The sequence below is a fragment of the Tursiops truncatus genome, chromosome 8 (genome assembly GCF_011762595.2).
Source record: "Tursiops truncatus isolate mTurTru1 chromosome 8, mTurTru1.mat.Y, whole genome shotgun sequence".
In the NCBI taxonomy this organism is placed as follows: Eukaryota; Metazoa; Chordata; class Mammalia; order Artiodactyla; family Delphinidae; genus Tursiops; species Tursiops truncatus.
This window is the reverse complement of record NC_047041.1, coordinates 11896974-11909728: the sequence shown is the minus strand read 5'-3', so window position 1 is coordinate 11909728 and position 12755 is coordinate 11896974. Positions and strand designations below refer to the sequence as shown.

The window sequence follows — 12755 nt, the reverse complement described above, 5'->3', positions numbered from 1 at the left end:
GCTCGGAACTAGTGGTGGTGACCCCCAGCCTCTCAGCTAAACCAGGCTGTTCATAGCAGACAGACCAGAACCATGGAGTCAGCACCCGGTACCCCGGGTTGCGGTTCCAGCTAGGAAGGGCCAGGGAGAGAGCCAGCACACGCATAGGAGCATTTTTGGAATTGAGTGTTACTGTATCTGCTTTCTACCACGGGCTCATATAATTGTGCACTGGGAATATCTTTATCTGAAGAGTCATCAAATAGCTTAGTATCCAGCCTTAGGGAAAAGACTGGCAGTATTTTGCAGGTTTAAAAGGAAAAGTCTGGATTTTAATACTGGTTTTTAACGTCAATGAAAGCTGCTACTGTTTTTGACACTCCAATTCCTTTTGCAAATTGGCCCACATAGACACAACTGCATCGGTCCAGCAGCAAGAAAGTGAAAAGGGACCACGTGACAGCAAAACTGACATTGTGCTGAATAAAATACCCCCAGCCACTAAAATAGTAAAGAATCATATTTTTTAAAGGCTTCTGCTTTTTTTAAGAAATGAAAGTTACTAATAACCTGGGGTGGGGAGAAGAATTTATTTTGTAAGTACAGGAAAGGCATGTTATGTTCTGTCCTAAGGGCTAAGGAAAAAAAAAAACTGTTATAAAGCAAGAAAATGACAAATGGAGAAAATACTGTACCTATAGGACCTCTGGGAGGGTACCTCCTGTTTCAACATTATAAACAAGAAAACAATTAACATAGCAATGACCCCCAGGTTCATTTTAACCGTGTTAGACCCTCCTTAGCACAGGATTGGGATTTCGTTTTCAGTAATTGGTTTATGCTAAAGAAAATTTTATACAAAAATCCAGCCATTTGTTGTGAGTTATACTTTTCCATCATTTTTTTTTGTAACTCTCTGCCTCCATATTTTGCTTCTCTGGGGGGAACTGTGGACAGTTAGATGAGGGAGTACTCAAATTCTAGGGCGGGGGTCAGCAAAATATGAAATTCAGCCAAACCTCCTTGCTGCCTGTTTTTGTAAATAAAGCTTTAGTGGAACACTGCCTCACTCATTTAGTTACTGTTGTCTCTGGCAGCTTTCCTGCCACGAGGACAGAGTTGACAGAGATCATATGGGCCGCAAAGTCTAAAATATTTACTCTGGCCCTTTACAGTAAATGTTTGCCAGTCCCTGCTTTGAGGGTCATATACTTTTTCTTTCTCCTTTGACAGGTGAATGGCACACAAGTGAATGTTCCGTTTATAACCGGGTTGGCAACCAAAATCTACAGCAGCGAGGGGTTCCTGGTGATCGACACCAGCCCTGACATCCAGATACACTACAATGGTTTCAACGTAATAAAAATCAGCATCAGTGAGAGGCTGCAGAACAAAGTGTGTGGCCTTTGTGGCAACTTCAACGGGGACTTAACCGATGATTACGTGACCCTGCGGGGGAGGCCTGTGGTGAGCAGCGTGGTGCTGGCCCAGAGCTGGAAAACCAACGGTATGCAGAAGAGGTGAGAACTTCCAGCCGCTAGACTCAGGGGCCCCAGTCCTCCCACGTCCATGACAGGTGTTGCTGAGGAAGGGACTTTGTACAGCATCACCCTTCCGGACTCCTGCAAAGAGCTAAGCTGAAGGTCTTTGGAGTTTTCATCATACAAATAGGCACAGCAGTTTCTTGAACAGCAGAGGGAGGAACTAGGCTTAGATGATAAAAGTCTACATTTTTGTGTCATCCAGCCCTCGGCTAAACAGAAGAGTGTGCCCAAGATTAGAATTCTGAAACCTTGGCCAGCTGCCCGACTGCAACTGGGCACCCCTGCTGGGGGGTGGGATTAAGATTTAACCCAGGAGATGAGGGCTATCCCTTGCTCCCCCGTGCTGAGACTGTGTGTCTGTGACTCTTACCAGAGGCTTGGTTTTGTGCAGGTACAAGTTGGTGGGAATCAAGAAAGCCTTTTTAAAAGCAGAAGTCCGCAAGGGGATTATCAGGCCCCTCTCTGGCCAGCTGAAATAGAATGAGCTAAACAAGTTACTCCAAAGGTGTTTAATTTAGGGCCCTTCTGGGCTGCTGAATTATGTTAATTCCTCTCAGGATCTATAGATATGCTTCTCTTTCCTGGCATTTCTTTGCTCGTACAATGGTTCTGTCCCCTTGTGCTTTAATACACCAAACATCAGCTAAATTTCCAGATGTGAAAATGAAGCCCCAAACCCTCTGTGACCCTTCTGCAGGTGTAAACCGAAAAATGTACCGTAAATTAAACTATCCTGTGCATTATGGGACCCAGAGCTGGAAAGAACCTTGGGCACCATCTGGTCCAGTCTCTTTTCTAGGTGAAACAGAGGCTAGAGTGGAATGATTTACGTTGAGGGGGTCCTATAAGTGGCAAAGCCAGGATTAGATTCCAGAATTCCTAATGTGATGCTTTCTCTAAAATGTCACTTCTAGGGCCCACAGTTAGAAAAATGACTACTTTGCACACTTAAGCTATTCTGGGGCTTCCAAAGGTGAGCAAGCTTCAGTTCCTCCTGAGGAATTATGAGTCTGTTTAAGCTTCCTTTCCCTTCCTCTCTTCCTTTTTTTCTTCCTTTATAAACGATTTCAGCCTGACACCAATTTTCTTTTGATGATTTTACTTTCGGTCTCTGATAGCTAAACTGGAACTGGTTGAGAAGTTTCTGGACTTCCTTTCAAATCTTTAATTCTACCAACTGTCGTTGCTATGATTATTAATGGTGATAGTAACTATTATTATTATTGGTGGTGGTTGTTATTATATGAACACCCGTTAATAGTTATTGTATCAGTTATATCGAAGGTTAATGGTTATTATACCAATATCTACCTTTTGTCTGACACTTTGGCTACCAGTCCATCACTTTATCTTACCCTCACTTATCCCAGTGGCGTAACAATAGAAATTACCGTGACTTTCCTAAGGTCACACAGTCTGTTAGTGTTGGGATCAGCATCCCACACTAACTTCTGGGTTAGCTGAAAAGGGCACTGCCACGGTCTGCCCTTTCGTCGGCCATCTTGGATGCCTCGTTTTGCTTCCTACCCTGACCAGACCTCTCGCCCCCAGCTGCAACGAGCTGCAGTTCTCCCAGTACGCGGCCATGTGTGACAACGTGCACATCCAGAAGATGCAGGGCGACGGCTACTGCCTGAAGCTCACGGACATGAAGGGCTTCTTCCAGCCCTGCTACGGGCTGCTCGACCCCCTTCCCTTCTATGAGTCCTGCTACCTGGACGGCTGCTACAACCACAAGAAGTACCAGCTGTGCGGCTCCCTGGCTGCCTATGGGGAGTCTTGCCGCTCCTTCGGGATCCTCAGCACCGAGTGGATTGAGAAAGAGAATTGCTGTAAGAGAATTATTTTATTTCTGCAGACTCTTTGCTAAGTTGAAAGCACAGCTTTGCCAGTGGCATCGCTGTGTCCAGGGCCGGCTGGCTGGTCTGCATCTTGACCCATAGATCTGCTTCCAGGGTTGGAGGGTGGAGAGCTGTGAGAGCTTGTAGCAGATTTCATGGGGCGCATTTTCAGTGGAGCCTGACTCCCCTCTAATTGCCTGACCAGTTATGGAATTTGGAACACCCGCTGGGGAAGGTGAGGTTCTCTGGGTTGGAGAAACACCAGTGTAGCTAGTGACTTTAAGATAGCCGGACAGAGTATAGGATTCCTGATTGATTTCAGTGCCCCAAACTCAGCTCTCCTTAACATGGCTCCCTTAACATGGGTCAGAGCCCAGATCAGAAAGAGAAGGCACATGGCAAGTGGCAAGTGGAGTTGGAATTGAGCTGGCTGTATCTGCCTGGTTGCAAGGAAGCCATGGTTGGATTCATAAAGGGATTACACATATATTACTGATGAAATAAAGATCTGTAGATTCTTGCATTTTTTTTCTGTAGTAAGAAAACTATTTTGATCTGCGTTATCCATTATTCTCTTTGTTCATTTTCTTACCATGTTAATCAAATACATGGAGCAAATAAATATGTACATAATCACACATAAATGTGTCACATCCATATATGTGTGTGCACATACATACTGATCAATCTGTCCCATGAATGCAGTATGACATGGCGGCCGACAGGAGGTGCGCCTGTCCCTCGACATGCACCACCAACCCGATGTGCATACAGGTACTGCCATGAAAACTGGCCCTGTTCACTCCAAGACTGAGCGTGCACATCAGTAAATCTGCAGACCAAACCTGAGCAAGAGTAGGGATGCACTTAATTCAGAACCTGAAAACAATGTGGTTCATTAAAATATGCATGCAGTGACTTCAGAAACTCTTAACAAGCAAATGACCGGTCTCTGTTAGCAAGCAACAGAAATAGTTTGTTTGATAACTTCAATATTTTACCCTGTTCTGTTAATAAACAATACTTTAAAAAACGTTAACTGTTTTGAACTTTAAAAATTGTCTGGATTTTTTTTTTTTTAAGTATGAATTTTTGCTTTTAACCTTAAAACTTCCCTCTGAATTGGGCATGTCGTATTTGCCAAGCGGTAGGTGGACCATCATGTGTGTAAGTGAGGTTCTTTCCTTCCTGGAAGCTGTAACCTCCACACTTTCTTTCCCTTATTCTCTTGGGTGGTGTTCATATTGTGTTAATCAACCAGCACATTCATGGAGTGGCTGTTGCGTGCTTAGCACCGGTGTCAGGTGCTGAACCCACTGGGCAAGCAAAAGCGTCTTTACAAAAGGAAGCCTTTAAAAAGTAAGTGCATTTGACTGATGCTGATGGCTTTCCTTCAGTCGTCTTTCTAGGAATTAAGACAGGCTGATGCTCCGCCATACCCGTCCTCCCACGTATAATAGTTACTTAGCAGAGGGTCGGGAGAAGCATCTGCAGCTATGGGATAGCTCAGGGGTTTTCTTTTGTTTTTGAACTCGTGAAGAGAACTTGGCTCGTGCCGGGATTGAATCATTGCTGTTTCTTCAACACTCACCATCATATGCCACGACGATGAGGATTATTACACCTGGATAGGGAGACAGTCTTTAAATAAAGAAGTGAGTGTCTACTAAATCCTAATCTTCTCTAAAAGGAAGTCGATAGAGATCTAATACTGAAAAATCAAGAAAAATAGTGATATTTCGAAATATGGACGTAAAAACTAGAAAAATTAAAAGATTTAAAATAGTTGTCTCAGAAGCATTAGAACTGGAAGATAAGAAGATTGGGACATGGGATTGCCATTCTTCAATACAGCATTATTTGACTTTTTACCAGTATTATTCTGATAAAAGTAAAAATTAAATGAAAACAGTTTTCGCTTACCATTTGCAAACATAGAGTTAAATATCCGAAGAAACCACCAAAAGACTTTTAAAATGACCAAGAAAAATAACAGGGAAGTGGAGAGGGCCTAGGCGAGGGACTGCTGTGTTTCACTTTAAGCTTCTCAGGACTACTTGATTTTTTTTTTTTTTTTTTTTGCATGGCAATTTGACAAAACTTTAAAAATTAAAATTTTCCAAGGGAACACAATTAGAAATAACAACTGAAATATGTAAGTGAAATGTGCTTTTGTTATATTGAGTCAAATCATCAGAAAACAAACTCATATCAAGAATAAAATAAAGAACTCAAAAAAAAAAAGTGAGTGTCTAAAAGAAATGCTCTCAATCAGCAGTTCTCAAACTGAAATGTTGACGAGCTCACAGGTGGCCTATGGGCTCATCTGCTACAGAAATATTGTTTATAACCTGTTGGTGGTGACACTTCACATACATTTGTATTTTACTTAGAGTTTTCTCCTCTTTGGTAAAACAGTACCATTACTCTAAGTCAATGCTGGTGAGTTGTGTGTAGGTAGTTTGTCTATTTTTATAAAATTAAGTAGAAGTTTGTGGGGTAGCTGGACCATGAATCAAAAAAGGACTAAGAAGTCCTGGTTTGAGGGACCTCTCTGGGACCTTACTGGCCCTAGAATCTTCATTGTTGACAAGTATTTGTTGAGCATCTACTATGAGGTGGCTGGGTGCTGGGAATCTAGAGGTAAATGGCTTGGACCCTACTCTTTATATAAATATAACGATACCAATGCATATGATTGTGGTACAGAGCAGGAAGTGCAGCAGTCTCGGGACTTCCCAGCAGTTAAGCGTGTCTGTGTATTCCATCTTCCCCTCTTACCTTCACCTGTGTGTGACCTTGGGTGCATTTCAGCTGTGATGCCAAGTTACGATACTTAGCTGGCAGAGCTTGTAAGGGTCGGAAGAGGTAATGCCACCAAAGCATGAAGCACGTAGCAAGGACCCAATTACTAGTATCGTCATTATTTCCCGGAAGGCTGCCCTGTCTGTTGGTTTGCATCTGCCATCTGACCACACCAGGTCCACTGAAGTGGCGAGTCCAGAGTGTGACCACATGCTACCGCGCACTGGTGTGAAAATCAAGTTGTGTTTCTGTTTGTTTTCCTTTTTAGCAGGAGTGGTTGAAGATCCCTGTCTGGGAGCGGACTGTCCCAATCGAACCTGTGAGCTGGAAAACGGAGGGGAGCTGTGTGGCTGCATGGAGCCCCCTCCCTACGGAAACAGTGAGTGACACCTGCCGCCACCCCACCCCCAGCCAGACAGGCCCTGCGGGAGACGCCCGGCAGCCATGTAGGAAGGCTTTCGGGTGGGAGCCCGCACGTCCCACACTGTGGGTTAGAAACCCAAGTAACGAAGCTTTCATGAGCATTTAAGCAGAACAAGGAAGGAACCCGACCTCTTCAAAGCAGGCTAATGTTCGTTTCCTTGTAGCTACATCCTTTTCTTCAATAAATGATAACACGCAAATTTGGACATGCATAGCATCAGCCAGCTCCATCTGAGGCCATGTTCAACATCAGAGGGATCCAAACTGATCTCTTAGACTCACAGGGAGATAAGGTGGTTTGACGAAAACATGAAAGAATCAGGACGAGAGTGCCAGGTGCTGTAAGACGTGTTTAAAGCCAGCTTTATCTGGCCCGAAGCTTTTCGGTGGGTCCTGAAGAAAGCAGAAATGTTGACGCAAACGGCAAACAACTAGGACTCCAGGTAGGAGTCCCCTTAAGGTAGGAATGGCCTTGTGCCCTGGCCAAGAGCATACTCGTTTTGTCGGCTCGTGGGGGACGTGCTTTGCTTCCCAGCTCCGTGTCCTTGGCTGAACCGAGGAACTCAGAAGGCACATGCCACGTTTAGCATCGTCAGAGAATGAAAGCCTGGTTGACCAGAAGGCTCCGCAGAAGGGGACCACATGTGCTGTTCAAAGGCTTCACCTGAGCAGATAAAAACGTTTCTCTCCGTTTCTTTAGTGCTTATTAGCCTGTGTTTGTGTACTCACGGAAAATGTCCATTTCAAAAAACAAGAGCTCCGAGTGCCGGCCTGGGTACCAGCTGGGCTGTGGAGAGGCCTGACCGGGGCTGCCCTCACTGGGGGCACGTTCTTTAGCCAGGCCACAGTGAGCCAGGTGCGGTATGGAGCTTACGGACAGTAGCTACCACCAAAGCGGGGCGGAAATCCTGGGTTTAGGAAGAAAAGATCAAAGACACTTTGTATAGCATTTTCACCTTTAAAAAAAGGCTCTCTGGGGACTTCCCTGGTGGTCCAGTGGTTAAGACTCCTCGCTTCCAATGCAGGGGGTGTGGGTTCGACCCCTGGTTGGGGAACTAAGATCCCACATGCCACACGGCATGGACCAAAAAAAAAAAAAAAAAGGCCCTAGGATTGCCCAAGTTATTGCTTTGAATGAGTTCATATACTCATTTAGTTTGATCAGAGCTTCATTAGAAATGCTGCAGCCTCTGTGTGAAGCCCATCAGCCTCTTCTAAAGAGAATGGGGTGCTTCGCCCACCCACACAGCAAGACCAGCTCTCACTGACGTGCCTTTCATAATGACTGTTTCCCTACAGACTCCCACGACATCATTGATGCAGAGGTGACCTGCAAGGCTGCCCAGATGGAAGTGTCCATATCTAAGTGCAAACTCTTCCAGCTCGGCTTCGAGAGGGAGGGTGTGCGGATCAATGACAGGCAGTGCACCGGCATTGAGGGAGAGGACTTTATCTCCTTTCAGATCAATAACACCAAAGGGAACTGTGGAAACATTGTGCAGGTGAGGAACGAGGGCAGGAAAGAGCACCTGGCTGAGGTGGTGACAGCTCCAGGTGTTTGCACATTGATTGTTCTTAAGCCAACTTCAGGGGTTCGACTTAGAAACATGCTCCTTGGAAAACAGCAAAAGGCACGTGCGAAATGAAGGACAGCGGGAAAATAATCATTGGGTGCTAAGTGGTTGAACTGAAAGCAAGATAAGTGACATGCTTCCTTCCCTGGTTTGCGCTGTCTGCTGTCCTTTGCCCTGCATGTTGACACATTTTTTACTTCTCTCATGCTTCTGTTGTTCTTCCAGGTAAAGACAGCTGGGTTCAGCTATTTCAGGGTGTAAGGGTGTCCCTGACATCACTTAACAGTTGGCTGCAGAAATACAGCAAGGTCACAACATTTTGTGTCAGGTTATCCAATTCATAGGTTAGCAAAGCATCTCACTTCTCTTCCTCCTGTGCCTTCCTACTGTCTTTTTTTGATAACTGTGTTCATTAACACTTTTTATCAGGGAGTGAAAGGTGCAAGACGGTGAAACATGCGTGTGTTCATTTTGGTACTTGTGGGCTGTCTGGTACAAGACTTGGCGGAGGCTGGATTTTGAATTAAGACTTGAAAGAGAAGATATGTATTACCTCAGGATGGCAATACTTCATGCTGTCCCCGGCTTGGGTTCCCGCAGATAACTGGGGACTGGTTGTACTTAGAATTCAGTGGTACATGAAATCACCCTCCGTGGGCATTCAAGGTTATCAGACTGAAGGGTGCTGTTGACATCTATTGTTAATACTTTTTTCCTAGTAAGTGCTGAGACTAGCTCCATCCTGATTTATATTGGCCTCTGGGTTATATATGAAATGCAGCCATTTTTCCACTTTCCGGCCCGTGGATTTGAAATGCAAGCCACATGCTCGTGCCCAGATTTAATGATTTCTGACCTCCCTTTGCTTTGCAGTCCAATGCCACTCATATCATGTATAAAAACACCATTTGGATAGAAAGTGCCAACAATACTGGCAACATCATCACCAGGGACAGGACGATCAGTGTGGAATTTTCATGTGCTTATGAGCTGGATATCAAGATCTCCTTGGACTCTGTCGTGAAGCCTATGCTAAGGTAGAGAATCTCATGGGCTGTGCACGTTGCTCTGTCTTTTCCTTGACAGTTAAGGTTAGCACAGTCAAAACTGCTAGCATCTGTCTTTGAAGCACTAGGGAGAGAATAATTCATATTTTCTGAACCTAGATGCCTTAGACCTGCATTGTTCGATAGAACTTTCTACAGTGATGGGAATGTCCTATATCAGTACTGTCCAATACAGTGTCTGTATGTGGCCATTGAGCTCTTGAAATGTGCCAGGGCGAGAGAGGTGCTGAGGAACTGAATTTTTAATTTTAATTAAAATTAGATTTAATTATTTAAATTTAATTATTAGACTTTACTACTCTCTGCTTGGCCTTCCCTCTGCATTTGCAGCCTGGAAAATGGTAAGTAATTGAATAGATAACGTTGCTTGGGGTTCCCCGACTTATGACTGTTTCTCTTGTAGCGTCATTAACCTGACAGTTCCAACCCAAGAAGGCAGCTTCACCACCAAGATGGCGCTCTACAAAAATGCCTCCTACAAACATCCATACCGCCAGGGCGAAGTGGTGCTGACAACTCGAGATGTGCTGTATGTAGGGGTCTTTGTGGTTGGAGCCGATTCCACGCATCTGATTCTGACGCTGAACAAATGCTACGCCACCCCCTCCCGCGACAGCAATGACAAGCTCCGATACTTCATCATTGAAGAAGGGTGGGTAGCCTCTTCTCGGAGGACAGTCTCAGAGCCTTTAGTATTAGATTTGTCTACACTGTTTTTTAGGGAAGAGAACGGGAACTAACATTTGTTGACGACCTACAGGGCCAGCATTTTGCACCCAAGAACTATCTAATCCTGATGACAACGTATGAGGTAGATATTATAAGCCCCATTTTACGGATGAGAAGGCTGAGGCTTAGTGAATCAAGCAGTGCTTAAAATCCACAGCAATTTAGTGGTAGGTCACCAGTTCCATGTGGTATTAACTACAAAATGCTTTACTCTCAATGTGACCCAAGAGGGCATTCTGTCCTGCCTACTTGAATTTCAATCTGAGTTGAATGTGGATTATCTGCAAACGAAAGGATGTAAGGAGAGTAACTAAAGGTTGGTGAATAGGACATCTATGAAAATTAAAAAGGGATTAGAATAATAGCTTATAAACTTTTTTTTTTTTTTACTTACCAGTATATGCCCAGCACCTAGCATATTTCCTGAAACAGCGTGGTTATGCAACAAAATTGTTGAATGAATGAATAAATGAATGGGTGAATGAAAAAGAAGAAAAGACTGTGGACCAAACAACAACCATGATAATTATCTTTATTTTATAAACATACTTACTGGTTTTGTCAAGCAACAATACTTTTTTATTGCATACATAATTTATATACAATATAATGTACTTGCTCTAAGTGTAAAATTCAATGATTTTTAGTAAATTTACAGAGAAGTGCAACCATCACCATAATCTAATTTTGGAACATTTCCATCATCCCAGTACCATAATTCTTAAAAGCAGTTGACTATGTTAATCAAAATTCTTTCTCTTGTAAGTGGTAGAGACCATTCCAAACTAGTTTATGCAAAAGCAAGGCACTTCATGGTTACAAAACCAAATCACGTTAAGCAGATGCGGCTTCAGGGATTGGGTCCAGGAAGCCAGATGCTGTCGACTCTCTCCCTCCCTCTATCCCTTGCTCTCTGTTTCTCTGTCTCAGTCACTGTCCCTCTCTGTCTCTGTCTCTCTCATTGACCTCGTTAGACACTGGCATTTTTTTCAGCATTGTAACCCCCCCCCCCCGGAGTGAGCATTCCTTCTAACCCCAATTCAGGGAATCCCTGAGAAGGAGTATGATTAGCCTTTCTTGGATGGATTTCCTCTGCCTTGTTTGGAGGAGATGCAACATTAAATTGCCTGGTGTTGCAGAGGACAAAGATTTTCTTGACCCTCTTAGGGTTCCTGGCTGGGTCTGAACATTAAATGGACAAAGACAGATTAACAGGAAAAAAGCATGACATTTATCTAATGTTAAGTTCTACGTGACATGGGAGTCTTCATAAGGAAACGAAGACTCGAAGAAACAGTTCACGCTGAGTATTGTTATGCCCGGTTTGATGAAGAGTGGACAGTCGTGGAGAAGGTCAAGAGTATGTGGTAATTGTAGTAAACTGCAGGGAATCTTAGCCAGACTGTTCAGTTTCATCTCAGTGTCCCTTTGTCTTCAGAAATAAGGATGCTCCTTTCCTTCTGGTATAGGGAGGGCACCTCTCACATAAGGGCTTTATGACCTGTTTCAGGTGAGAAGAGTGACATTCCTGTTTCTGCCATTTTCTCAAACTCCTTCAGCTTAAAATATTCAAGGTGCCAGGTTTGGGGGTAGTGTTTCTTGAACCCTATCTCAGGCCTGAGTCAGCATCCCTCCCTGGACTGGTCAGGGAGTGCTGTGGATACTGTAATTAGCCTTAAAGTTGGGGAAGGAAGGGATGGTTCTCCCAAAGAAGAAGAGTATGGTTCTAGGCAGACAAACAATAGCTAGCCACTATTTTGCACATGAACAGGCTCAGAGCCTGTACACAGCTCACCCAAGGACACCCAACCAGCAAGGGGCAGAGGAAGAAATCTTTCAAGCACCAAGACGCATCAACTCCCTACCCGGCCAGGTGTGGCTTGTGGCCTGCGTTGCTGAGGCATAGAGTGGGATTTTCAGCAAGGGCCTCATGAAGGCACTATCTTTTTGAGTTGATTTTTAGCCTCCCTAGAGGCAGAGGGAAGGACTTGGTGACTATGTGGTATCTTAACAGGCCCAGATGCTCTGGCTAACATCACAGGTCTCCGTTTCTTCATCTGTTCCCTTCCTCTCCCTCCCCCGCCCCCCCCGCCCCAGCCATGGCCCTTTCCCAAAGTAAAAGAGCTACGATCTGAGCCGCTGTACAACCCAGGTGGGCAGGCTTGGGCCGCCTTTGAAGGACACAGTGGCATTTAGCATTTTTTAAACGGTATTTAATAGAGTTGACCCAGAGAGGGAGAGTAAGTGAGCGGGTTCATAAATCTCAGCTCCCCCCAGGGTCCGCATGAAGGTCTTCAAATTAAACTGTTGTTGGGTGTGAAGTAATTTCATCGTGTGAGAGAATTTAATTCATGAGTCCTCTTGACCTTTCTTGGAGGGATGTGGTTATTGGTTTTTCCCAGTGAGCTTACGGGAAAACTGCCGCCCAGTGTGGAACGGCTGAGCTGCAGAGTGGGTCCGCATCAGAGTTTGGGGGGAGGGGCCAGCCGCTCCTCTCCAGCTACGTTGGGGGCAGAGACGCCCCCGCCATCTACCAGTGATGCCAAGGTCTGGGCACACGAAGGTCACTTCTCTGTTCTCTTCATGTGCCCAGAGGAAAGGACACTTGTTCCTCTGATAGTGGACAAAGGATTCTAGTGCTCGGTTTGTTTGTCCCCCTAAGGCGGCATCCAGACAGCCTGTCCCTGCTTCCCGAGGCTCCTTCCTTCTGCTTCCTGTTCTTCTGACACTTAAACCTCGAATCATCTCTCTGGGAGTTGGGGGTCTAGTTAAGACGGAAGGTCTGCGTGAAGA

General features: G+C 44.9%; 1 protein-coding gene and 1 long non-coding RNA gene across 22 annotated transcripts in view; one reads left to right on the top strand and one right to left on the bottom strand.

The window, feature by feature from the left end:
* TECTA (tectorin alpha) overlaps nucleotides 1-12755 on the top strand; it is a 79407-nt gene that overhangs the window by 60746 nt on the left and 5906 nt on the right. For 18 of the 21 annotated variants that reach the window (XR_012333288.1, XM_073808064.1, XM_073808062.1 and 15 more), the window contains 6 exons: nucleotides 1213-1499; nucleotides 3075-3355; nucleotides 6438-6548; nucleotides 7892-8094; nucleotides 9040-9203; nucleotides 9637-9885. Coding sequence is in view for 18 of the 21 variants with exons in the window: in XM_073808064.1 (XP_073664165.1) it covers nucleotides 1213-1499; nucleotides 3075-3355; nucleotides 6438-6548; nucleotides 7892-8094; nucleotides 9040-9203; nucleotides 9637-9885 (1295 nt within the window). In the remaining 3 variants the exon portion in view is untranslated. Of the gene's footprint in view, nucleotides 1-1212; nucleotides 1500-3074; nucleotides 3356-6437; nucleotides 6549-6756; nucleotides 8095-9039; nucleotides 9204-9636; nucleotides 9886-12755 lie in introns of those variants that run through there. The other 3 variants (XR_012333290.1, XR_012333289.1, XM_033861890.2) reach the window with 3 other exon arrangements.
* Nucleotides 10478-12755, bottom strand: part of LOC109550955 (uncharacterized) — a 91659-nt gene continuing 89381 nt past the window's right edge. The window contains exon 5 of the long non-coding RNA XR_002177657.2: nucleotides 10478-11463. This is a non-coding gene — a long non-coding RNA (uncharacterized lncRNA). The remainder of the gene's footprint in view (nucleotides 11464-12755) is intronic.